The 23,829-nt window shown below is 38.3% G+C and overlaps 1 protein-coding gene across 5 annotated transcripts; it reads right to left on the reverse strand.

Moving 5' to 3' along the window:
• Positions 1-313: 313 nt before the first annotated feature.
• PER3 (period circadian regulator 3) lies at positions 314-23,644 on the reverse strand. 5 transcript variants are annotated; one of them, XM_050714920.1, is made up of 21 exons: positions 23,018-23,644; positions 21,691-21,845; positions 21,002-21,117; positions 19,924-20,125; positions 19,237-19,285; positions 17,714-17,856; positions 17,252-17,330; positions 16,416-16,522; positions 16,022-16,178; positions 14,918-15,023; positions 14,380-14,505; positions 13,513-13,639; positions 12,338-12,482; positions 10,863-10,990; positions 10,141-10,323; positions 9,226-9,477; positions 7,991-8,727; positions 6,714-6,894; positions 5,963-6,140; positions 5,504-5,654; positions 314-4,202 (listed from the first exon to the last, which is right to left on the reverse strand). In XM_050714920.1, the coding sequence occupies exons 1-21, from the start codon at positions 23,308-23,310 to the stop codon at positions 4,110-4,112; spliced, it is 3,708 nt and encodes a 1,235-aa protein (XP_050570877.1). In that variant the 5' UTR covers positions 23,311-23,644; the 3' UTR covers positions 314-4,109. The 5 variants fall into 5 exon arrangements, with proteins under 5 accessions (XP_050570877.1, XP_035413555.1, XP_035413554.1 ...); XM_035557662.2 differs by having other exon boundaries at positions 5,963-6,143; positions 9,226-9,474; positions 23,018-23,635; XM_035557661.2 differs by having other exon boundaries at positions 5,963-6,143; positions 23,018-23,635.
• Between the last annotated feature and the right edge of the window lie 185 nt (positions 23,645-23,829).

The raw sequence follows: 23,829 nt of genomic DNA on the forward strand, positions 1-23,829 counted from the left end.
CATCTTGTATGCAAAACTCCAACAACTTACACATCCAGTAATAACCTGGTAGATTAAGTAACTATTTGCCCTTCCTTCTAGGATGCAATAAGTATGGAACATAGTATGTCCTGAGTGGGAAAGGTAGAGCAAGACCAAAAAACTCAAAACAGGATGAATGGCAACTACATGACTGTCTTCACTGTATCTACAACGTCAACAGCTACAAACAATCAAAAAAAAAAACATCTAACAGACTTTTAATGAAATATTTATTTTCTAGAAATTATCAAATAATGAAAGTAAACACACATTTGAATGTTCTTTACAGGGTTTTTTTTTTAGTTTTATTTATAAAAAGCAGACGCTCCTTGAAGTTATACAGTTAAAATCACAACTGTAAATTAAACAACAGCCAAGTATTACTTCAATAAAATATTCCTATCAACCAATGTAAATACTCATTTGATCGTGATTTAAAACTTGATTCAGCTGGAGAATAAATTTACTAATACATTACTTATGCAGCAAATATTCATCACACTGGAAAAATACACTGGGGTCCCTCCTGTTCACAGCAATGGCATGAAAATACTTGCACATCAACTAACTTTTTTTTAAACATGAAACTATTATTTTTGAACAGAACAAAAGATTGTCAGCCTAATCCACCAAACAGCCGACACCCCCACAGGGAGTAGAATAACTGCATCATCGCTGTACTTGCATTTTCCCTTTGATCACCAAAAAGTGACCTTCTAAGAAGCTAAACTGTCTCCAACATTTTAATTGTATCAGGCAAAACAAAGTCACATAAAACAAAATACTGTGTGCAAATCTGGCTGCAATATTTACTCCACTTTCAGATCATAAGTGAATTTCACTTTGACTATCCCAGGAAACTACTAAGACTAAAAAATAAATACATAATCTGAAGAAAAAACTACCATTTCCTGAAAATTTACAGAAACAAGCTCCTTTCCAAAAGGCTTGGTAAGGCTTTTGACTGCAAGACGTTATAGTTACAGTGGGGTAAAGAATAGCTTGGGAAACTTTTTTTGCCCTAAACCTGTTTTTGCAGATAAGACTTGTGTTCTTGGGCAAACCCATTTAGTGCCCTTGTCAAACAATGCACTGATTCACCACTTCATTCCTCTCGAATTCTTATACTCCATACCATTTTTTTCCCCTGTAACCCATAGCTTCTGTAGCCCCAGACAAAGAATCTTGCACCTAAGATTTAGCCAGGATTATGAATTTTGAATTTAAACTCCTAGGCACATGCTCCTGCATTATATGTGATAATGGGATAGAATGTTCACATCACTTTAAAATTGTCTAGGATTTCTGCTTCTATGTGATTCTACTAGGCACAGATTCACAGCAGTAGGTAGCACAAGAAGGGTTAAAATATCCAAACAAGAAACACATTTAATATGATCAAGTTTCTATGTACAGGTGAGGACCTTGACCATTTGTAGCAAAAGACAGCACAAGATACAGTGAATGAAGATCTCCAAATTATATTCCTGATTTTAGTATGAACTGGGGGTATGTATCTGTGCAAGTCCTTTGTGCCTCTGCCTCTTTTTAAACAAGAGGGATAATGATAGTCATCTTTTTGACATGTTTCCAGACCTATGAACAAAAAGTATTAATCAAGTATTAGGTACATGTTATCTTTCTCCTAAACTACATCTCATTCTTTTATAAAATGGATGACTTATATGCCTACTAAGACTTTTCCATCAATCTTATTTTTTCCACTCAGGAAACAATCAGTGGAAACAATGTACAGCAAAAGAGTTGATTACCTAAACTTTCTTTCTCGCTTACACATTTGAACTATTTTAAAGGACACGATTGCCCTTACTTGGAATATTCATTTCACTTAGTGAAATGGATCATTTCACTAAGTCTCAAAATATACCAAAAGCAGTCATTTTAATGTAAGTATAGCTTTAGTTGATTCAATAACATCAGTCCACTTTGATGGGAAAGTTAGTTAAGAACCTTCCCTACTGGGGAAAGAACTTGTACAGAAAGCATCTTGCTATGTGGTTTAGAGCAAATATTTTAGGACGTATGGTTACAAAGCAGCATTCTGTATTTGGAAAGTGCTGAAAAAAATAATAGGAAAGGTGTAAGGTACTGCCCAGATTTCCCTAACTGAGCACATAACTTTCTGTACGTAAATATCTATTGAGGACTCATACTTTAAAAAGTACTTAAAAGTTCAAGCACATGAAATAGTGAGAATGTGTGAATCCCTGCTGATTTACAACACTTAAGAAAAAAGAAGTCCAAGCTCAAAAAAGAAAAAGACAAAGAATTATAACTTAAGAATAAATAGAAAACAATAGGTATAAACAGAACAGGAAGGCATACTGTAAAAATCTAAAGAACACATTCCTTGAGACAAACTTTTGTGACAAAGATTTTTACTGAACTGAATAAAAGAATAAGAAAAGCCTATAGGTAAATATAATTTCAATTATCTGAAGATCATATTATCTTTAACTTACTCTTCAACAACTAGCTCACTCGTAAATGAGACTGAAAAACTGAAAATCCTTCACATAACAGAACAGTTACAGAGCATGGAAAGGTGAATAATGTATTACCTTTTAAACTCTTTGTTGAGAAGGATAAGATGATTAATAACATCAAAATGAAAAATCTGCATTATTATATACAGCTATCGATAAACAAAGTGGAAGTCAGACAAAATTTGCTCTTTTTTAAACAAAGAATGTCCTGTTTGAAGAGTACTTTGAAACATCAAGCTTTAAGCTGTAAATATGAGCATGAGAACAAGTCCTTTTACATAGTGAATGAGAAAGTTATTACCACTTTCTGAAGAACAAACTTACACAATGCTTAAAGCCATTTTTCATTCATGGGTTTCAACAGCTGATAACTCCATTATAAAGAAAGAGGTTAAAAGTTGTACAGGAAGTCAACAATAGTAAGAAACAATGAATACGTAGTTTGACGTTTGACCATATGTGGCTTCTCAAGAAAGCAGGAGAAATGAGAAATGAAGCTTAATTGCCTTTTTTTTTTTTTTTATGGCAGCATCACAACATAAACAAAACGTGTAAATGGCTTAAAATTGCCTTTTAGTTATGTCTGGATTCAACTTATGTATCTGTTCTAATACGACACAGACTATGACGCAAATTCACCTTCCGGAGCACAAGCAACATAAAAGATTGCATGCAACTATCTGAATTGATAACGAGAGCCTTGACAGAGAAAATTTCTCGTGCAACTTCCTTTAAAAAACAGATCCTACATTAGGAAATAATATCTGAATTGTTAATTTTAGTTTCTTGGCTTGCTGTTTATAGTTTAATTTCCAATGAATTTGCAAATCAGTTACCCTTGATTAATTTTAAAATCCATCTTAAGCAAAAGTGATGAAACAATTAGGTTCTCAAACACTTATGAAAACATAAGGAATAACTTTGCTTCTTTTCACTTTTTTTTTTTTGATAGGCACAACTTGGAGAAAGGCATTTTGATGCACAGTAACTTGGCCAATTTTCAGTTGCTCATTAAAAAGCCTGCTTGATTCTGGAAAAACCTGCTGAAACCTTAGAGCTTCAGAGTACCTTTAGAATCTTTAGTTTAGACCTCTGAATATTGAATAAACAAAAAGGAAGTGTGTTCTGTTGTAGCTTACATTCAGTGGCACTACCTTACTGGAGAATATACATACTCTGATTCGTTAGGGCTGTATCAATGCAGGCTCTTAAGCATTACATCTTTTCACACTCTTAGTTGCCAAGTTAAGAACAACAAAGCAACACACCATCGCCACAAAACAAAACCAAAGAAACAGAAAAGCCTTTACATTCTGCTCATCACAGAGCACTGAAAGTTAGAAACATAACCCGTTATGTGTCAAGTTTGTAAGGTCAGGAAGGGAACAGCCTCCTAGTGGAAGATTGTCTTCAAAAATCAATCCAGGGGTGAAGGAGTAATGGAGAAAGGTTTAGTTCCACACGAACGATTGCTCATGTTGGGAAAATACAGCTGGAGAGATTTACTGCAAATGTGTGTAGCAAAGGCAAAGAGAATGGGAATTACTCCAAGAAGTTTCACTAACACAGGTACTGATGTCTTCAGTGTTGCAACAGTGGAATTGATTTTCCCTTGTTTTCCGTATTGTCATCAGCCTCACAACTTGCTTCCCTGATGTTGCACGTAACACAGCCCTTTAGAAAGGAACAAGGACATTATCATTTAAATTCTTCTTTGTGTATTTCAAAGAGTATATCCTGATAGCATGATATACTGAAGTCTCTTGAAATTTCATATCAGTGGACTGAAATCTCTTAAAAAGCAGAAGATTATACAAACATCTTATTTTCAGAGGCAGGCACTTGTACTTCCAACTTAGCTTGTCTCAGAAATTAATTCTTTGGTTGGTAGAACACAGTGTTAGTGTTAAGATAAAAAGGCACATGACTTCCCTGAATATGAAGGCCTTCTCTTTCAGCTTTATGAGCAAGTTTCTCGTTAAAGAATTTGGACTGCAGAACCAACAGCAACAATACCGACCAACAAAAAATGCTGAAACTCCTGATGGTATTGGCAGAGCAGATTTTTCTTGTTCTTAAGCAACAGTATGAAATAAAGTATTAAAATAGAAATCTCGCATTGTTTTCTACTGTCAGAAGTCTGGTTGCTTTCACAAAATGACAATCTATACCGGAAACACAGCTTACTGCGCTCATTATGAAGAACCATTATTTATAGGGTAGGAACAGTTTTTAGTACCTTAGATGTCAATTATTTATACTTGCATGCCAATTTTCATTTATCTTATATAACGTTTGAGATGGAAATATTTTATTGGCAAGACTACCGGATATCACTTTTCTATCTGGGTCACTATAGCTCAGAATATCTTATTTCAAAATCCCAGCACACGAAGCGTACAGTGCTATAATAGACATTAAATAATTGACATAAAATAATGATTTTAGTATCTTAAACCTGATTAAAGAATGAATCCACCTACAAAAAGACAGCTATTTTCACATTTTTTTAATATATGCCTGACCTCCTCTATGACTATTTTTCATTTTACTGAACACGCCTGCTCTCATCTTCACTAACTTCCCAGTGTTGTGTGCCATTCAATCATATCAACATTCAACTTTGCAAGAGAAGAGAAAAATACCTAACAACAGAAAAAAAAGCATCGCTAGATAGGGACTTCTATTTGAGAGTTTGACACTATTTCCATTCACCTAATAGTGTGACTGAAGCAACTTTGCTGCTGGTGGTTCCTACATAAAACTGGCATACCTTGCAAATACATACAACGGAAATAGCTGCATTTTGTCACTTCGCATTTGGCTAGTATTCTGACGCTCATTTCTTTCTTAGATTCAGAAGTAGTAACTGATCAGTGACCCCCCCAGACGTTAAGACCACTCTAGTTAGAGACAGAACTACCTTTGGTAGCTAAGGCATGAATAAGCTGCTGATTACTTTCACAACTCCTTACTTGAGTGTTGATTTGTAGTGGGACAGACTGGGTGTGGATCCACGCATGCACCTCTGCAAGCTCCTCCTTTTGCTCATCCGTAAACCAAGGCTGCTGCTTTTGCATGACTATCAGCTTTGCCAGATCCTCCTTTAAAACTTCCTCTTTAATTCTGCAAGTAACACACACCTGCTAACAGAGCTGCACTAAACAAAGCAAGGCAGGTATTGACGATAATGACAATAATCTATCTCCTTAACACTTCAGCAAAAAGGTTACATGTTACCATATTTTAAGTGATGGGAAAAAAATCGGCAAAAAGTAGATAAAAAGAAATATTCAGGACTTAACTAGTAAATTAATACATCTTCTTTGAGTTTTATTGGTATGCATACTGTTTCCATGGTCTCATTTTTAACTCTACAGTTCTTTCATGCACAATTCCAAATTGCATGTCACAAATTGTTGACGTTTTCTAACCTGTTGGGCATTTGGTATGTCATTAGAACTTGCTCCGGTGTGTGATCCATCATCACCCAGGCTGACTCACATTTGGATTTATGAGGTGTCTCTTTTTCTTTTGCTTCCTGATTCTTCTCTTCTTTGAAAGTTTCGGAAGAATCATTACTGGCAAAATACTTGCTGCTTTTCCCACTACCTGCTGAGAATTACCATGAAAAAAATGAACTCAGATGTGTCACAGATCCTAATAACTCAGCACAAGTAGTAAAATTTGCTAGTGTTTTCTTTTGAGCGCTTTCTGTAATGCTAACACAGGTCCTCTCAGATGACTGCTCTTGCAAGCGATTACTATTTACTGAGAATTCACAGATAAAGTCTATTCTATTAAACTGTTCAGTATCTCCAAAGATTTACTCACTCTTCTCAAAATTAATTGGCTCAACTTCCCTGCTTCTGCTTCAAGAGGCCCTGCTCTATGCAGATTTACCTCTACTCAAATAAGATGCAAGTCAGTATCGAATGCAGAAAGTGTTAACAAGCGAAATTACGAAGTGTGACGTACACATTAAAGGAATAGCTTCTAGATTCCCATTTCTGACTATGGTGAAATGCATTTGGCTTCAAATACTTAAAGCTGGTGAAAAATACAGACTACAGATCCTCTTACTGGCATTTCCCATTTTCCCCAGCATCTTGTTACGAATTACCAACATGTTAGCAAGCCACCTAGAATCAGAGTAGCAAACGTCTAGATCCTGAACTTCCCTACCTGTGCCATAACCAGAAGTTTCATTGGAGTGAAAATCTAAAGAACTAAATAAAGCTGATCCACTGCCTGATGCTGCTGAACCTGTGCCCGACTGGGAGTCCTCATGTAGTTGGTGGTCAGTAAATTCACTAGAAGCACAATGGCTACTAGCACTGTTACCACTACCTTCTGGATCATTGTCCTGGAAACAAAAAACAGAACACATCCATGGAAGTCACCCTTTATCTTGAGAAAGGAAGTTCATGCATTTATTGAATTTGTAACATGTTTACTAAGTTCTCATGTCAGCTCAATAGCTTTGGAGTTTCTAGCTCTGAAAATGACTGGATATCTGGATCTCAGGATAACACTCTTTGGGGGTGAAAACAAGGGTCTGGACTCTCTATTTTACTGGTTTCTGCTGTAAATCCTTCCCTGCTGGGTTTCTGTCAAGACACTGTACTTTCATATTAAGTCAAGATCTTCTGCTGACAATAGTGTCAGTCCCTTTCACGTTCAGTTAGATGGCATGAAGCAGCCACACACATCAAGCAACAGTGCACTACGAGGAAAATGAAAGGGTCTTCCCTTTATTCACTACATTAAGCTCGCTGCTTCAGCAGCTACAGGTACACCAACTCCAGGACCCTACCCTGCAGTTTCAGCTGATCCAGCCTTTTCAGCCCAATCTGGGTTCAGGAGCCAACATTTTTTTCCTTGCCTGCAGAGCTCAGATTCCTGCCTCTGAGTTTACAGCGGAAGTTGGAGAGGCCTTTTCTATGCCCATGTATGGAAACCGACCCACACGGATCCCTGTTCTTCGTTCATTAGCTGCATCCCTGGGAGACAGAGGGAGTAATTAGAAAAGTATCTTCCCTTTGTTTTGGTTCTCCACAGAGACTGTGAGACTGGGTAAAGAAAGACATGAATTGTGTAGTCCTAACCAAGTTCCACATGCATAAATGCCCGCCCCAACTTCCTGCCAACAATTTAATGGAAAAAGAAAAATGCTGCCGAAGTACTGAGCAAGAGCAGTTTGTGGGAGCCTAGACCAGATCTCACATTTGTGTCATTTTCTAAGTGCCAGGACTACAGTGTTACAAATTCCCAGGGGTTCAAATATAAAAAGCTTTCTCCACCTCCTATGCTATTTATGCTCTGCAGTCTACAGAGCACAGCGATGGCCAAAAAAAGGTAACAATCTGTTGACCCTGAAACATAGATCATCGCTGGTTTTGGTGACTGAACACCATGAAAATCTGAGTTTCTCTTCAACACTAAAGATCCACGTTACTTACACATTTAGCTTCTGCTTGTGCTCTAACATCAGTAATGATGGAAGGCTCCACAGGTTTTGGCAGCTCTTCTTGAAGCAAATTCAGCTGAAGTGGGGAGCTGCCTCGTGAGCTACTCAGCTGTAGGGCCCAGTCATGCTGGCCCTCTTGCTGTTCCTCAGTTGATGTGGCAGAAGAGGCTGGAAAGGGCTGATTTGCAGAGTTTGGGGCTATTGGTGATGGAGCAGAAGGAGGGGGAGCTAGAGGTACCGTTGTGCATGGATACGAAGAAGGGGGATAAATGTACTGAGGACTAGGAAGAAAGGCATATTGAGGCAGCTGAGCATACATGGGGTAACTATGAAAAAATACAGCCATAGATGTGCCTAAGTTTGGGGGATACAGTGCTGGGAACGACGGTGCTTCACAGCATAGCTGTGACAATGATGTGGGCTCAGGTTTTAATGAGCAAAGGGCAAGCTCCTCTCCTACAAGAGAGGCTGGAAAATTAGATAGTGAATCTGAATAGACAGGAAATCCCACAGGAGGAAATACATTCATACTGGAGGAGCTCAGACAGGATACTTCTGGGGGAAAAAAGGACTGTTTCCGAATTGTTCTCTTCTCACGTGGAAGACTATTTCTATTTTTACTACAAGAGTGGCTATCTAAGGACTGTCTCTGAGGTTTCTGGCACTTGAATTTTCCATGTTTGCCTTTTTTGCAGCTAGCTGTACTCCTCTCCTTTGAAGGGGAATCTCCTAAGGAGGAAGAAAAATAGACACTGAAATGATAGACCTAAGAAAAAAAAAAGTACGGAGAAACATCCAGATAACTAAAGTGTGGCTTATTTAAAGAGACGACTTTCTTCTAGATAATTCTTCCATGTACTACACTGGTGGACTTGTTGATATATCGACAATATTTTCCTTCGTATAATCAATTTTCTTATCATTTTATATTAATCCAATCAGATCCTCTACATTTCTTCAGCAGAAGACAATAAACTACTTGGGATTTGCAGTATTTATTGCAGTAATTAGGTGCTTTGTGAAAAGTTAAGAAAGCAACATCCAAGATGGAGCAGAACTTCTGTATGGGCAATGCCATTGTCAGGTCTTGGCAGTTTGAACAAAGTATTCTGTTTGCAACCATAGTAAGGTTCTCACTAAATCACACAAAGGAGAACAAGAGCCCATTGCTAATCTGGTCTTTAAAGTAAGTCTAGTAAATCTTTATTTCTTAAAGGTGCTGCCTACCTTGTCCACAGGAATGTCCATTGTTACTTCTGCTACCCTGTTGAAGGTAAGTCCTAAATGGAGAGAGCAAGATCCTCTGGCGGAACTTGTCCACGTAGTTCTGCTCCTCCTTTTGAGTGTGGGCTGACAAAGTCTCTTTTGTTAGCCCAACAGGCTTTAACTCCTCAGGCACCATAATGAGACTCAGAGCATTCACAGGAAGCAGTTCCATTCGTTCATTTCCAACAGTAGTATCCTCCATTGTAGTCACTTCTTTGAAGAAGGAAGAAAATAAATCGTTCATTCTTTGCTCAGACCTTCTGGTCTCCCACAATACTTAGAGCATTACACAGAAAATAAACATGTCTGAGCTACCAAGCAAATAGAGACTGCAGAGGTGCGGGATGGAACATGGGACCCTTTACACTCAAATATAGTTATACTAACATGAACTGAGCAAATTACTTTAAATTACTTTGAAGTTACAGAGGCGTTTCTTTCTTCATACTTTCTTAGTATTTAACTGCAATTGTTCTCATTTTTATGTTTCTTTCTGCATTAAGAGTAAGTAATATTGGCCCATTAGTCATTTTTGTTTTCATTCACAGTTGCTGAACAAAAGCATATTGCTGTGCTTGAGATGTATGCAATGAAGCTAAATGGGAAAGGAAACAGTGCAAACTTTTTGAAAGTTTATATTATATCAAATTGTGTTGTATTAAAAGGTTTTATAAAAACACTGTAAACATTTCCAGGCTCAAGTTTTCTTCACAGTGTCCCCAAAAATACCTTAATTGTATTTCAGAGATCATACATTCATGAGAACATACTTGACTTGGACAAAGCTTTCCCACTGCATACTTTAGTCTGAAGACATTGTTAAATTTAAAAAAAAATTACAGAGTCAAGTCAATGCTTTCCAGGCATGAATAGTACCTGATTGAGGGTGCGGGACATGCACTATAGTGCTGCTGTAACTGCACTGGCTGGTGGCAGATACCACGCTTGGAGACTTGTTGGACAGGGTCAGGTCTGCCAGAGGAGTCCCCACAATGCCTGCAGTTGTCTGCTTTTTCAGCATCTCTTTCCAATCAGCAGATACTGGAGTTTGGGAACTAACTGATGAAAGGACAGCAGTATCTACTGGTAAATGACAACATTTCTACACGGAATTTCTGTCCAAGCACTGCAATTACTCTGAAATCATCAAATCTGATTGGTTCAGAAGGAACCACTCGCTATGCATACTGTTAAACAAGACAGTCTTATATATAAATAAATATAACATTCATACACAAGTGCGAATTTAACACGCACTTTGTTAAACACAAATTTAATACATAACTGTGCCATAAATGTTAAACATTTAATACATAAATATGGAATAAAAATAAAGAGCAACAGAAGGTTTATTTAGCAACTGCGAACAGTACTTCTTACGATGCATTCCAAGTTCAAAGACTTATTACTGTAGTTTACGCTTAATTGTATGATTTGGACAAATGAAGCAGATCATTTACTACCTGTAACCAAAATATTTGTGTCATTTGTGTGACAACAATTTAAAAAACAGAAAGAAACCTTGAAACATACAAGAGCAGCACATCAAAAATAGATCATTGCGTTTCCATGATGATTGTCAGTATCCCTTGCATTACCTTCCAATGCCTTGAATTCCTGCTGACTTTGCTGGGCTTTCTTGTCGTCATCTGAAGATGATGATGATGTATTTGTAGAAGATTTACATTTCCTTTTCAATACTGGAATACTGCAGCTCTCTAGATATCTGAAATACAAGTGTATCACAGGAAACTCTCCCCACTCCGTTTTTTTTTTTAATCCAGTTTGGAGAGAGAAACAATTGAACAATCCAAACTACAGGTGCAGGTACTGTTAACTAGCATTTAAAATTCACTGCAGAAAGCTCTGGACATACACTTGCCTTCCAAAGAGTATTTTAAATAAAAATTAATTTTCTGTTTGTTTTAAGAGACATTCACTGGACTAAAAAGACCGACGTTTCATAAATAGTTGTCAACTTAATGTTTTGTACAGATATTCTCAAAGCATGCATTGAGAAGACAAAGTGTTATGCCCAAAGTTCTTTTAAACTCATATTGCACCAATGACAAAACAAGCAGTAGACAAAAGTCAGTGGTTACAAACAGCATCTTGAGCCCTAAACTCTTCATTAATGCATAGCTCAGATTGACTGCACATTGGGATGGCTGTGGAATCTCCACCCTTGAAGACACTCAAAAGCCATCTGAATATGGTCCCAGGCAACCTGGTCCAGGTGACCCTCCCAACTCCCATCTGTTGTTCTGTGACTGAGTATGTAACCAAACTGGAATATAAAATAATTGTTACTTCGGAGACTTACCTTATCTGTTAGTTGGAAACATTTGAAATTTTTCCTCAAACATACATTTTTTTTGGAAAATTCCTGCTTAAGCACAATTATTGATATATTCACATTTTGTTTTCAAAGGTATCCGCACATCAACCTCTAAAAGTCCAGGATGTACATCTCTCAGATTTAATAGAAGCAATGCTATTTACATCTTCCAAGGTGTTACAGCCATTAAAATGACACTTGCTCATAAGCAAAACTGCAGTGCTACTTTGCTTTTGTGGAAAAGCGTTAAAGCTAAGCACAAAACTGAGGTAACCACGAGTGTATGTACTTTACTGCAGTGACCAAAAACTCGTGTTCTTGATAAAGCAAGTGAAAAAACTTGCATACTGACTTGATTTTTTCACTCGTGTTTTTCTTTATACGACTGCAGTAAATAAATAATTTCAGTCAAGCAGTGTACCATCAAGGATGTTTTAATCATTAAATCATTAAAAAGTCTAATAGTTGGTAATATAGTTCATATATATGTATATATAAAAGTTGATCGAAGAAGAAAATTAAAATTTTAATTACCATAAGAGTTTTTCAGACACGTTCCAGTTTTCTTGAGAAATGTGATAAGGACACCATTAACATATTTAATGCAGAAACATTCCAAATTGGAATTTTAAGTCAAAACCCTGACAGTCTAGGCCAATGCAAACTGCTTCCATTGTTAACTTCCACAAATTAATCTTAAACCTGTATCACTGTAATTGCTTCATAGTTTACTACCTGATGATACTATCAACACAATTGATCTGCTGATAGGAAGGAACAAGTGGAGTCGTCTTTGAATCATCATAAAGTACATTGCCTGGTTCTTCTGTGCTATCACTTCTCACTGTCTGAAGACAACAGGAAGCACTGTGCCTCTTCCCTAGAAAAGAAGAAATTCTCAAAGACTACTCTCAAAGGCATCTAAACACTACCCCCAATGACACACATACAGGAATATACAGTCTATTACAGCACAGCTCTCATTACTAAGTTACTCCGCATTTTCACCTCAATTCTTACATTTTGAAGCAGGGGAGGATGAAGAAAGAAAAAAGAAGAGAAGCCCCCCAAAACCTTAAACATCCACTAAGAATAATCTAGTGAACACAAAGAAAAAAAATAAAAATGAGTATTTAAGAAACTGATTGGAACTGAATAAAACTAAAAAATACAAGAGCTAAAAGATGCATGCATCACATCTTAATTAGATTTGTAAGTCAGTATTTCAAAGGCTGTCAATTGTAAACAAAACTCCAATTTATATTCTTCTCCGAATTTACACATCACAGAATCTGATCTGTTATTTAACAGTAATTTCTAGTTTTTTATAGCTTAGATACACTGGTCAGAATAGTATATAAATGTAACTCATAAAAAAGATCACAATCCAAAATGTTTTAGTACAGATTCCTATCATCTTTGGTGAAGCACACAGTTTTCTCCACGTATTTGTGCTAGGTATTAACTGGAAATAATCTGCAATAGTGCAATATTAAGCACACAATGAGCAAACCATTATTTCAAAGGGAAGTGAAGCAGAGTTTTCCAGCCTTTTGTCCGTGGATGGTTTGAGAGTCCACAATCAGTAACTAAGGGAAGCGTCCACATTAGACTTATATTTGCAACGAACAAGTGTACATTTTCACTAGAAAGTGTTAAAAAAAAAGTCTATTAACTTGGAGAGACAAGTACATTCTTCCAAATCTCAGGGAGCAGTTACTCTATCTGCTGAGTTAACAAAAACAAACAAAACATACAACCACACACACACAGAAACGACCACTTCCCAGATCTAAGCCATGTTAAGATGCTAACGTAAGTGCTTCAGCGTAACACCAGACAGCCAAAATCACGGCTCCAGGACTACAGGAGTTTATGTTAACTTAGAGATCATAATTACATTAACTCACCTCCTAGCATTTCTGAACTCATAGCCTGTTCGTTTCCATTCTGCGGCTTGCTCCTTGATGCAATATACAGCTGCTGCCCCAGATTCTTTATTCGGTTGACATCTGCACATACTTGTTGCAAAGTTATCTTGAGATATGTAAAAATGTTAAGTCAGAATAAAATGAATAAAAAGAGGCCATAGGAGACCACTAAGATGGACTTGGGTTCCCGTATTCTCCTAACTGAAAGGGAGTAGACTGTCAGCCTAGGTCTGATATCTATTGGAATTTGTAATTAAATTAACCATGATAATTACATTTAACTGTGATACAGATTAAACAGCCTCATCATTTGAATGTTTTTATACTGATGCAAGCCTTGAGAGAGCACTAAGTTGATGATTTACCCAAAAGCCTCAAAAGGAAATTAAGTAATTTAAATGCTTGTTTTAGGACAGGATTGTTACCACTCTCTTCCACAGAAGTTTACAATACATCTCTAATGTCCCTTTTAGGGAAAAAAAAAAAAAAAAAAAAAAAAAAGGAAAAAACCTCAACCAAACAGAGCCCCTATCCACCCTGTGCATCAACACTCTTTCTAGTCGCATGGTTCTTCCACCTCCCTTCTCAGAGTCCACTGGTTCTTTGAGAAGGCTGATCTTTAAGCAAGCCTTCAATTTACTATAGTCAACTAAAAAGAGCAGATAGCTGCTACAGTAATCAGCAAAATTAAGAACAAACACCAGCATTCTATAATTGACCAATTCAAGTACATGTAGCTTGAACATAGCTGTACGTTTCCACTTCAGTAAAATTCATGATGTGTAGCGCATATGTATACGATAAGCATTTTCTACCATGCAGGCATTGACACATTTAAATACTTACTGGTTCTTGTGTTTCCTCTGCACAGTTCCCATTGGAGTCACTTGAAGATGCTATGCTGATATAGTGTTCATAAGAGCCACTGCTACCAAGGCTATCATAACCACTGGAAATGCTGCTATGAACTGGCTGTATTAGTGGAGAGGGGAAAAGAAGAATCACTCTCTTAAAGAGAAGGGAACAACATAATTTGCAACGCATAACTCAAAGTAAACAACAACAAGAATAAATGAGAAGTCAGTGTTGTTTTGGGTTCCACACCACTTGCTTGGGAAAAAATTCTCTACCATCCTCAAAGCTGTTTCAGGATGCAGATTTATCTTTCAACACAAAGACTTGGCAAACAGGTCAAAATGTTTTTCTAATCAGGTGGGCCACCCAGAGCTAGATTTTTAAACCTGGCACACAAGCCTGTCTCCAATTACAACTTTCCTTTCAGATGCTTTAGAAGATCACCCCCAAAGAAATTTGCTAAACCTCAATTTCTTTTGCCTTTCATTCAAAAGGCCAACCAGTGTTTTGAAATTTTCATCTTCTTTACCTGCAGAAGCAGCTTGTAAATCTGTCCTTGCAATTCTCTTATCTCTTTCTCAACACTGCTTGTTTCTTTATTTCTTGCAGCAAAGACATCTTCATTCAGAGGGCTTCTAAAGAGCCAACAAAATTTCACTATTAATTCTAATTTGATGAAGAAAAGGTAGCTGTAAGCAGAGTTAAAAAAGATTTGTGTTTTAAAAAGTATCTGTATTTCATTTTGACTTTTTCCCTGAACCAACATAAAAGGATGTCATCTGTTCCACCAACAGCTAAGCCATGGTAGTGAGGCTGTGATATGAAAGCAGTGCTTCACATAAAGCCCCAGGATTTGGAGAAGACAGAACACCAGCACAGTAACATAAGTTAAGGTTGACAAGCATCTACCCCTCTGCCTCCTTCACTCATAAAACAAATTCACATTCTAGAAAGACTTGAAAAAAAGATCACTTTGAAAAGTCAAAAGGCCATCCCCAAAAAAGCCATCTCCTATGAAAGAAACCAGGTAAGAGGACGCATCAGGCAGACATATTTCCAAATCTCTCGGAAACTAATGAGAAACATGAAAAAAGATTAACTTTCACATTCAGTACTAATCCCATTTTCTTAGAAAGAGATAAATACTTAGATTCTGTACCAGGCGAACCATCCCAAAGATAAACATATAGCCAAAATCCGTCTTGTTTTCCAATTAATGTTTTTTTTTGGAGCAAAACAGGAATGAAAGTCCATTAATTATTTGTTAAAGTGATCCACTTTTACGTTCCTTTTTAGGTTTTATTTTGCTTATCTGAAACTGAAAATTTTGATTTAGGCATTTCCATTGTCACAGTATTTGGACATCAAACGTGCATACACAGAATTAAAAAAAAGTAAGCTTTGCTTTTTATTTCTAAGTAATTTACTTCTTTTCATAATAAATGATAATGATAAATAAAATAAATAAATAAATAAATGATAAATGATAACATTATTAATAACAACAGTACTATTCAGAAGGAATGCAAGACAGGGCTTCTGTTCTGAAGGGCTGTAAGACATGCTAGACAGTCATCACAGACTACACAAGCAACATCAGCTCTAGTTCAGTTCAATTCTACAACTGACTTACGTTCGGACTTTGTGTCGGCCAATGATGAACACCACTTTTCTGCTCCATGGATTCACAAAACTGGACCAGCTGGTATCCAGTATGACATAATCCCCATTTTGAGTACAAAATCTAATGGGTAAGTGTTCAAAAGGGGACTGGCCAGCAAACTTCAAGACTGAGCAAAAACAACCAAGAAACAAGGTTTAGTTTACATTAAGACACAGCAATGAAAGCACAAACATGCAGGACTGAAGAAGTCTGGAAGTCTAATTTTGAATTTGCTTTGACATCAAATTGGTTGCTTTAATTTCTTTATTTTTGTCCAGACTAGAAACCAGTCACACAATAAGCAATATGTGAATGAAATAATGTCAAAAAGAATATAAATACCTTTTATGCCAACTGTACTTACTTTTACGGTGAACAGCGATCATCAAAGGACGATCTTCTGGGTGCAAATACATCAGCATGGATGTTCCAATTAAATCTTGAGGTAAGTAACCCAACAAAGGCACTGCTCTGAAACCCAAACACGTTATCATTGATTACAATTTAGTCTTGAGTATTTACATCCTTAAACCTTTGCTTGTCAGTGAAGTCCCCGTGCATGATCCACAACAGCCTGAACTAAAGCTACAGAACATTTTCCAAACCATCTGATAATCTTTCCAGTGCAACGTAAACACGTAAATACCAATGACAAACATTTTTGTGCCTGGAGATTTAAGTCACAAGCAGTTTTGTGCTTCCGTATATGGAGGAAAAAAAAGGGGATGGGTGATCATGAAGAAAGAGGTCACAGGCAAAATGTCAGCAATAAATCTGACAGGGATGCTGTGAAGTAGGTTGTAAGAACACTCAGTTGTTTGCAGGAAACAACTTTTGTCTGGCCAAATCCATTTAAGCCAGCTCAGTGAAACTGCATCTCTGCATTGTAATTCTTCAGAGCTTTGTATGATGTGGGTTTTCCACTACTTTTATTACCACAGGTCCCTGAAAACTGACTGCAGTTCTGTTTTATTTTACATTTTTAGTTAAAGGAGATTATGTTCTTGGAGTTCTAGATGTTTTTCAATGAGAAGACTAACACAAATAATTACTGAGAATTAACACAAAACTTATTTGTTAATGATAACTACTGCCAACTTCACAGTTCAAATAATTTACCTGGGTTTCCAGCTGCATTCCGAGAGGACTTTTTGCTACCTCTCCATACGTACCTCACCATTCTTAAGATTCAAATCTCACCTATCGTCTATCTCAAGAAAAACACATCCTGGAGTGTGAGTGGTGGTGAAGATTCTTTTCTCCATAGGAATTCGAGGAGCTAATTGAAAAAGAAGTATTTACTGAAACAGAAAATATGCATTAAGACAGAAAATCTAACTTTTGCTCATGACAGAGCGTTATAGGCTCCTGAACTTTTTAACTGTTCACGGCTTTCTGATCAGTAACTCAAAGAGACATAACAAACTTTTAGGTGATACAGACTTCTCCAAAATATAAATGTAGTGAGATGAGGTCAAATGTTTCAGGGCCTATCAAAGGCGCATATGTTTTGGATACACATGCATGCATACATGCACACACTCATATGCTAAAAGTTACAATGGCCAGACTACCCAAGAACAAATTCTAATCAAATGAAGCTGACTTTCATATACTGTATTTTCTTATTGGCTTGTGTTCCACAGGACTCTCCTGACTTGCCTTCATATCCAGAGTGAATTTTCTCAGCCAAAGCTAAGCAGCAGGATTCTGCATCTATGTGGACAGAAGTACACACGTGGACCAAGTACGGGGTGATTCGGAATGGGTAACAATGCGTTTCTTGTTCTTGATCTTTACCACCCCTGAGAAAAAGTAAAAGGGATTAACACATTGATATCAAGGCTCAGATGCTTTACGCCAATGCTGAAAGCCCTGCACAAGGATATTATGCAGAGCACACAGAACTATGCATATCATCAGGAAGAATCTCCTGAGGTCCTAGGCACAATCCCATGCAATCACAGGCTAGCAATTCAGCAGTACAGTTGCTCCCCTCAAATCCAGTACGTGCACTGCCTCCAGTACGCGCATTGAAAGGCTGTTCCTGAATGCCATTACCCTAATAGGTAAAGGCCACCTTCTAATTCTCAGCCCACATGAGAACCAATCATTTGTTCTTGTGCTCTCCTTCCAGTTAAATAGGGAAAATAAACAAACAAAAAAACCCTGTTGTTTTATTCTGTACCATTTTAAGGCAAAAACTTGTTTCTCAGGTTTTGTTTCATTGACCTAATTAAGCAAGACTCCTCCAGCCTCAGCTCAGAAATAGTTGTTGTTCTTTGACTGAAATGAAACAAATAGAATTTGGATGTAACAGAAAGAGTTTAACCCACAAAAAAACCATTTTCATACTTAGTCCTTGTGAAAAAATATTTTTACTCAGGAAGCCCACATAGTTGAAAGGTTCTGTTACATAAAGGAAGGATATGTTATATGAAAACATGAAAAAAAAAAAAAGTATTGCAAAATGTTTATGCATCCTACAAACAGTTCCCCAAAGTAAAATTGAAATCTGCCCTGCTGAGTTCAAGAGACTTGAAGGATGATTTTAGAGCTCAGGTTTTTGAAACATATGAATGTATCAGTGATCTACTGGAAGACTGAATAAGTATTATATCTTCTCAGAACCAAACAGTTCCTACTGAAATCTAGAGGCCACCTGAGTCTGGAACAAAGTTACACTCAAGATTACAGGCTAACCTCTGTATTTTTCTTCTTTTAGGGATAAGATTAGCCAGGCACAAAGCAACAAATTGAATCCACAGTGACAGAAATTAGTATCTCATGATTCAGGTCTTGTATTTGGACTCAGGTGACTGAGTTTCTGTTACTACCTCTGTCACAAACTCCTGAACAATCTTAAGCAAAACACCCTTTGCCTCCACTTTCAAACTGTAAAACGAAGAACAATGCTTCTTCCACAAGAACATTCTTCTGCACAGCAGTACTGAAAAAACATGTATGAACAGTTTTCCTTCTATCCCACACAAGTTTAACCATCACTACGGAAAAGATATTCAAAACATCCTGTTGGATGTTGATATTAAACAAAGTAAGTCATTTTTGTAATGGAGTTCTACAAGCTCACAATGGTCAGTCATAACAAGAAAATTGCTGTCTGTGCCCAATATCATTCCCTGGGCCCAGCCCTCATAAACATAAAACTGTAACAGTGTACTTGCCTGATCCTGCAGAAAAAGGATTTCACCTGGGCATATTCATACAGAGAGGCTAAGAAGAAGAACATACATTGAAGGTATCAGTTCATATCCTAAAAAAGGTCACACCTATCAGAACTGTTTTGAACTCTGCATTCTCCAGGCTTTAGGAGCAAGACTAAAGTTTCACAACCTGCTCTATAATAGCTATTGATTTAGCTGTTCAACTGTCTGTTACCACTTCAAATATTTTTCTCTCTTGTCCAGCCCACTCACTTGGAGAAACTGCTGACCTGGAGCTAAATTCAGAGGAAATACACATGATCTAAAAAGCTTTTTCCGGTTCATTACCATGGAAAGCAAAGGCTAAAATTTGTGAACCATGTACTAAAAACTATATACAACCAAGAGTTATGGGGAGAGGAAAATTCAGTAATAATTCACAGCAAGAAAATAACAATAGCTCCCCAGGGGTGCCACTACTCTGATGGACAGGCATATGACTGGCTTGCAAAGTTCAGGAATCCCTAGCATGTTAGAGGACCCTAACTAAGGGTCCACTAATGGACCCTCTGATGTCTCACAGTCTTCTGTAGTGACACCTCTGGACTTTGTTGCCTATATATATTGGTAGCATAAGCATTTAAAGCAAACAACCATTCTATCCAAATTCTGTGAAGACAGAAAGACAGATAAAGCATCAAATCATACCTGTTTGATTTTCCACATTCCAAAGCGGCAGGTGGGACTGATCAGTATGTGTGTAGAACACACTCACATCCTGAGGGGCGAGCAGCTCTACAAACCGGGAAGAGTCCAACACTTCCTTCTTACAGTTTAGAATAGATGCTGCCTGCTTGGAAATATGCACTATGCGCCCAGAAAGCAGGGAAAACACAGCCACAAAGGTATCCTGGAAAACAAACGATGTTAAAGGCAATCCTCCTCCAACAGACAGTAGGAATATTGAAAGGAATAATAAAAAAAAAAAAAGCCAAACCCCCTCCCCCCCAAAACAAACCCCCAAAACATACAAACCACCACAGACCAAAACTGAAGAGAGAAGTACCAAAAACATTTTCTTAAGCTAGTGCTCAATTAAAATAGTGTGCGCTACTTAAATCTCCTGTGCTATCATAGCTTACTCGTTATTTGCATAAGTGAGTAAGACTACAATATCAAAATCGAAGCATATTCCACTGATGCTTGCAATTTTCCAGAATGGTTATCAGTCCACAGACTTCTCCCCAGATTTCATAGTATTCACCATGATTCCACACACAAGAATATTCTACGATCTTTTTAACTTGCAGTATTTCTGATACAGCATCTAATAGTACTGAATCTCAAGAAGCACTCTTTTATTTGAAACAGAGCCAGAAACCATGAAACATACTGCAAAAAAATCAATCAATCAACAATCCAGGAGTACAAATAGAAACTTAAGACCTTCACAGCTATGGACTTGATCAGCTTTGAAAACATTCTGCTATAACCAACTCAGAACATTACTATGCTGTAAATGAATTCTAAGAGTCTCATAGATCATAATTGTGTCTAGGAAACAAGAAAAAAGAAAACACAGGTACTTTTTCACTTGCTTCTGTTGGGTATGCTAAGTCAGCTTTGCTAAGCAGTAGCACTGACCTACCATTACTAACACAAAGATCTGTTTGAATAAAACTTAAGTGCTTTTCGTTTTTATATATTCTATTTGAAAAACGTATAAGGAGACAAAATGGAGAGTGAAATAGCAAGTGATGATCTTGAGTGTTACTGAATTCCTTACATTGTTTTTTGGAGTGTGTTCTGATGCAACTGTCACCAACTCTTCTATGCTGTATGTCATCATACCTGTCTGAAACACTCTTCGATCATTCAAGGCCTGGAAAAACTCTTTGTTTGCTAATTGAAAAAAAAACACAGGAAAAGCAAAACAAACACAAGGAAGTCAGTAAGAGGACAATTTTGAAAGTATTTCTTACAGCCCTCATATTTTTGTCATCTTTTTAGGTGAAGCCCAAGTTGAGATGAGGAAAGTCTGTATAATGACAAAGGAAAAGGCATAGTGATTATACTATTGGAGCGACCTATTTATGTTATAGAAAAGAAGCACAGGAAAATAGAAAAGACAGAATGTGATGGCAAAGGAATAAATTTAGCTACTTAGTTTTGTTTGAAAACAGATTATCTAGTAAGTTTTTGAGGTGGGACAAGAATGCTGTTTTTTCAACACACATGGCAAGTTATTAGTACACACCTATTTGCGGCTGCACCCTGAATAAAAGAAAAGCAGTAAGTGGGCAGTTAAATAGAAAAGATAACATCATGATTAAAAAGCAATGGTTCAAAAAGTTAATTCTTTGCAGGATAAGTAAAATACTTTCCTTTTTTTTTAATGCTATCTGTTGCCAGACATATCTATTCAAAACAAGCTGCTGTATGGCTTCTGCACTTCCATTTTTTTTCCACGCTTACCTTGGACCTGTTGGACACACTGCAAAGCATAATTGAGAGCACTGATGGTACTGGGCTTGCTCGAACTCCTTTTATCTTCAGGCAAACACTTTTTCATTTCTTGGATCATCATCATCATCAGGTCTTTGTGAGACTGGCTCCAATCTAACTGATCACTGTAAAACCAAGGTTAGATTTTGCTGGGGATTTCTGGTATAGAAGCTTTTTTTCCCTCTCACAAAATTATTCACTAAATTACCACTATGTGGGCTTAGCTCCAGATTCACAAAATATCAGGAAAAGACCTAATGTTCATTCACTGTTATTTGCTGTTGTATCTTGCTGACTTCTTTGCTACCTAACCATTTCTCCTCTGACCTTCCTCCTTTCCAATTCCAGCACATTATGGATAGCAAAGGCATCGCAACCAAACTGCTAGCTAAGACGTTTATCAATTAAAAATAAGCTGATGTTTACTACAGATTTTTCTAAATCTTGCTGGTATTAAAATCATTAATAGATGCTTACTCTTTGTGTAAGTAAGTCTTTCTAGTTTTGAAGTCTGCATCTGATTAAAAACAATTCACAGGACCATGAGGTCCTCAAAATACACCTGATGCAAAAATTTCATTCTTCACATGATTTATGTGCCTTCATTACAACAGAGCAGTAGGACCCCGCAGCTGCAAGGTTATTAACAAGCAAAATCTCCCACTTCTTACTTTTACTTATTTCAGTGGCTGAAACAGAAGCAGTCAATACCCTCAAAATGTAGACTGATTCTAATCTTACGGGTGAGATACAAACACAGTTGTTTTAACTAACTATTGTCCTTTTGGCATTTTCTTAGAAACATATTCTCACTACATAAATCACTAAAGAAGCTTAACTACTATGTATTAATTTTACATGCAAATTCAACGTTGCATGAATTATGGCTCTCAAATTGCTTAAAAAAAAAACAAAACACAACAGAAGTGCCTCATTGAATTTCTGAACATTCTCAAAAAACATTATTTAATTCTGCTTTACTACTGCTAAATGCAATCTTTAGATTATATTTAGAAGCCACAAAAGGTTTGTGGATATATCTAGATCTGCCAATCTATGTATCTGACAAACAGCTTAGGAGGAATCATGCAACAACAATCTGAACTACACCTGAGTCCATTACAAACATCGTGGTTTGCAATGCACGCAAGCTTCCTTGTAGAACTGAAGTAATTCAGCCCTGAGAAGAGCTCTGAACCACAAATACATCAAATCCTCGGTTCTGACATTAGCTCTCTGCTTAAGTACGTTCATTCAAGTAGCAGGACAGTCAGCTCCACACGCTGCCAAGAGTTACCTGTTGTTAACTTTGCTCTGCCTCCTGAAACTTCGAGCTGAACTGCCGTTTGACTCGTAGCTGAAGAAATCACTTCTGCTGGATTTTGGTCCATCGCACTGCTTCCTACCGGAGCTGGCTCCCTCGCGTGCACCGCAACGTAACTCCGCATCTTCCCGCCGCTCTCCCTCCTGCTTCCCCACGCCAGCTGCGTTAAACGCCGCCTCCCGCCCGCTCCCAGCGCCCGGCGCGGCAGACGAGGGCCGGCCCGCGCCCCGCTCCGAGCGGCTGCCCTGGGGCTCGCTCACGTCCATCCCGGAGCAGGGAAGCGCTCCGGCGCCGGGACATCGAGCGCCACAGCCCGGCTCGTCAGCAAGCTCGCACCCTTTCACCTACAGCGCAGGAGGGTCTCGTGAACCTCTCACAGAGGAAAATAACCAACAGGCAACTCCCGGAGAACACCGGGAAACGACGCTCCTCTTCCCCCGCCGCAGCCCTACCGCCTCAGCCTGGGTCGTGGCTTTCCTCCGTCGCTCCGGCGCGCGCTCCCACCTCCTCCAGGTACGCCGGCCCCTCCGGTCGGCCGCGAGGGAGCGCGCCCCGGGCCAACTCCACTCCGCAGACCGCGGCCGCTCCGCCCTCCCGAGCCCTACCCGCTGCGGGCCGGGCGCTTACGTAACGGCCGCCGCACGCGGCCCCGCCGGCCCCACACACCGCGGCCACGTGCGCCGCGCCCCCCCCGCCCACACAGAGACAGGAGGCGGGAGCGGGTCCAGAGCCACTTTATTGGAGGGGCCGGCGCGCGGCGGGGGCGGCGCCCCGCCCCTCACGCG

The sequence above is a fragment of the Cygnus atratus genome, chromosome 21, assembly GCF_013377495.2.
Source record: "Cygnus atratus isolate AKBS03 ecotype Queensland, Australia chromosome 21, CAtr_DNAZoo_HiC_assembly, whole genome shotgun sequence".
Classification (NCBI taxonomy): domain Eukaryota; kingdom Metazoa; phylum Chordata; class Aves; order Anseriformes; family Anatidae; genus Cygnus; species Cygnus atratus.

What these genes read in the sequence shown, in the direction of transcription:
- PER3 (XM_035557661.2), bottom strand. Translation starts at nt 23,310, where the DNA reads ATGGACGTGAGCGAGCCCCAGGGCAGCCGCTCGGAGCGGGGCGCGGGC. An exon ending in GTGTGTCCAACAGGTCCAAG is followed by an intron (nt 21,118 to 21,690) that starts GTAAGCGTGGAA and finishes TTTTTCAATTAG; the next exon opens with CAAACAAAGAGTTTTTCCAG. An exon ending in AATTCACTCTGGATATGAAG is followed by an intron (nt 17,331 to 17,713) that starts GCAAGTCAGGAG and finishes TTTTTCAATTAG; the next exon opens with CTCCTCGAATTCCTATGGAG.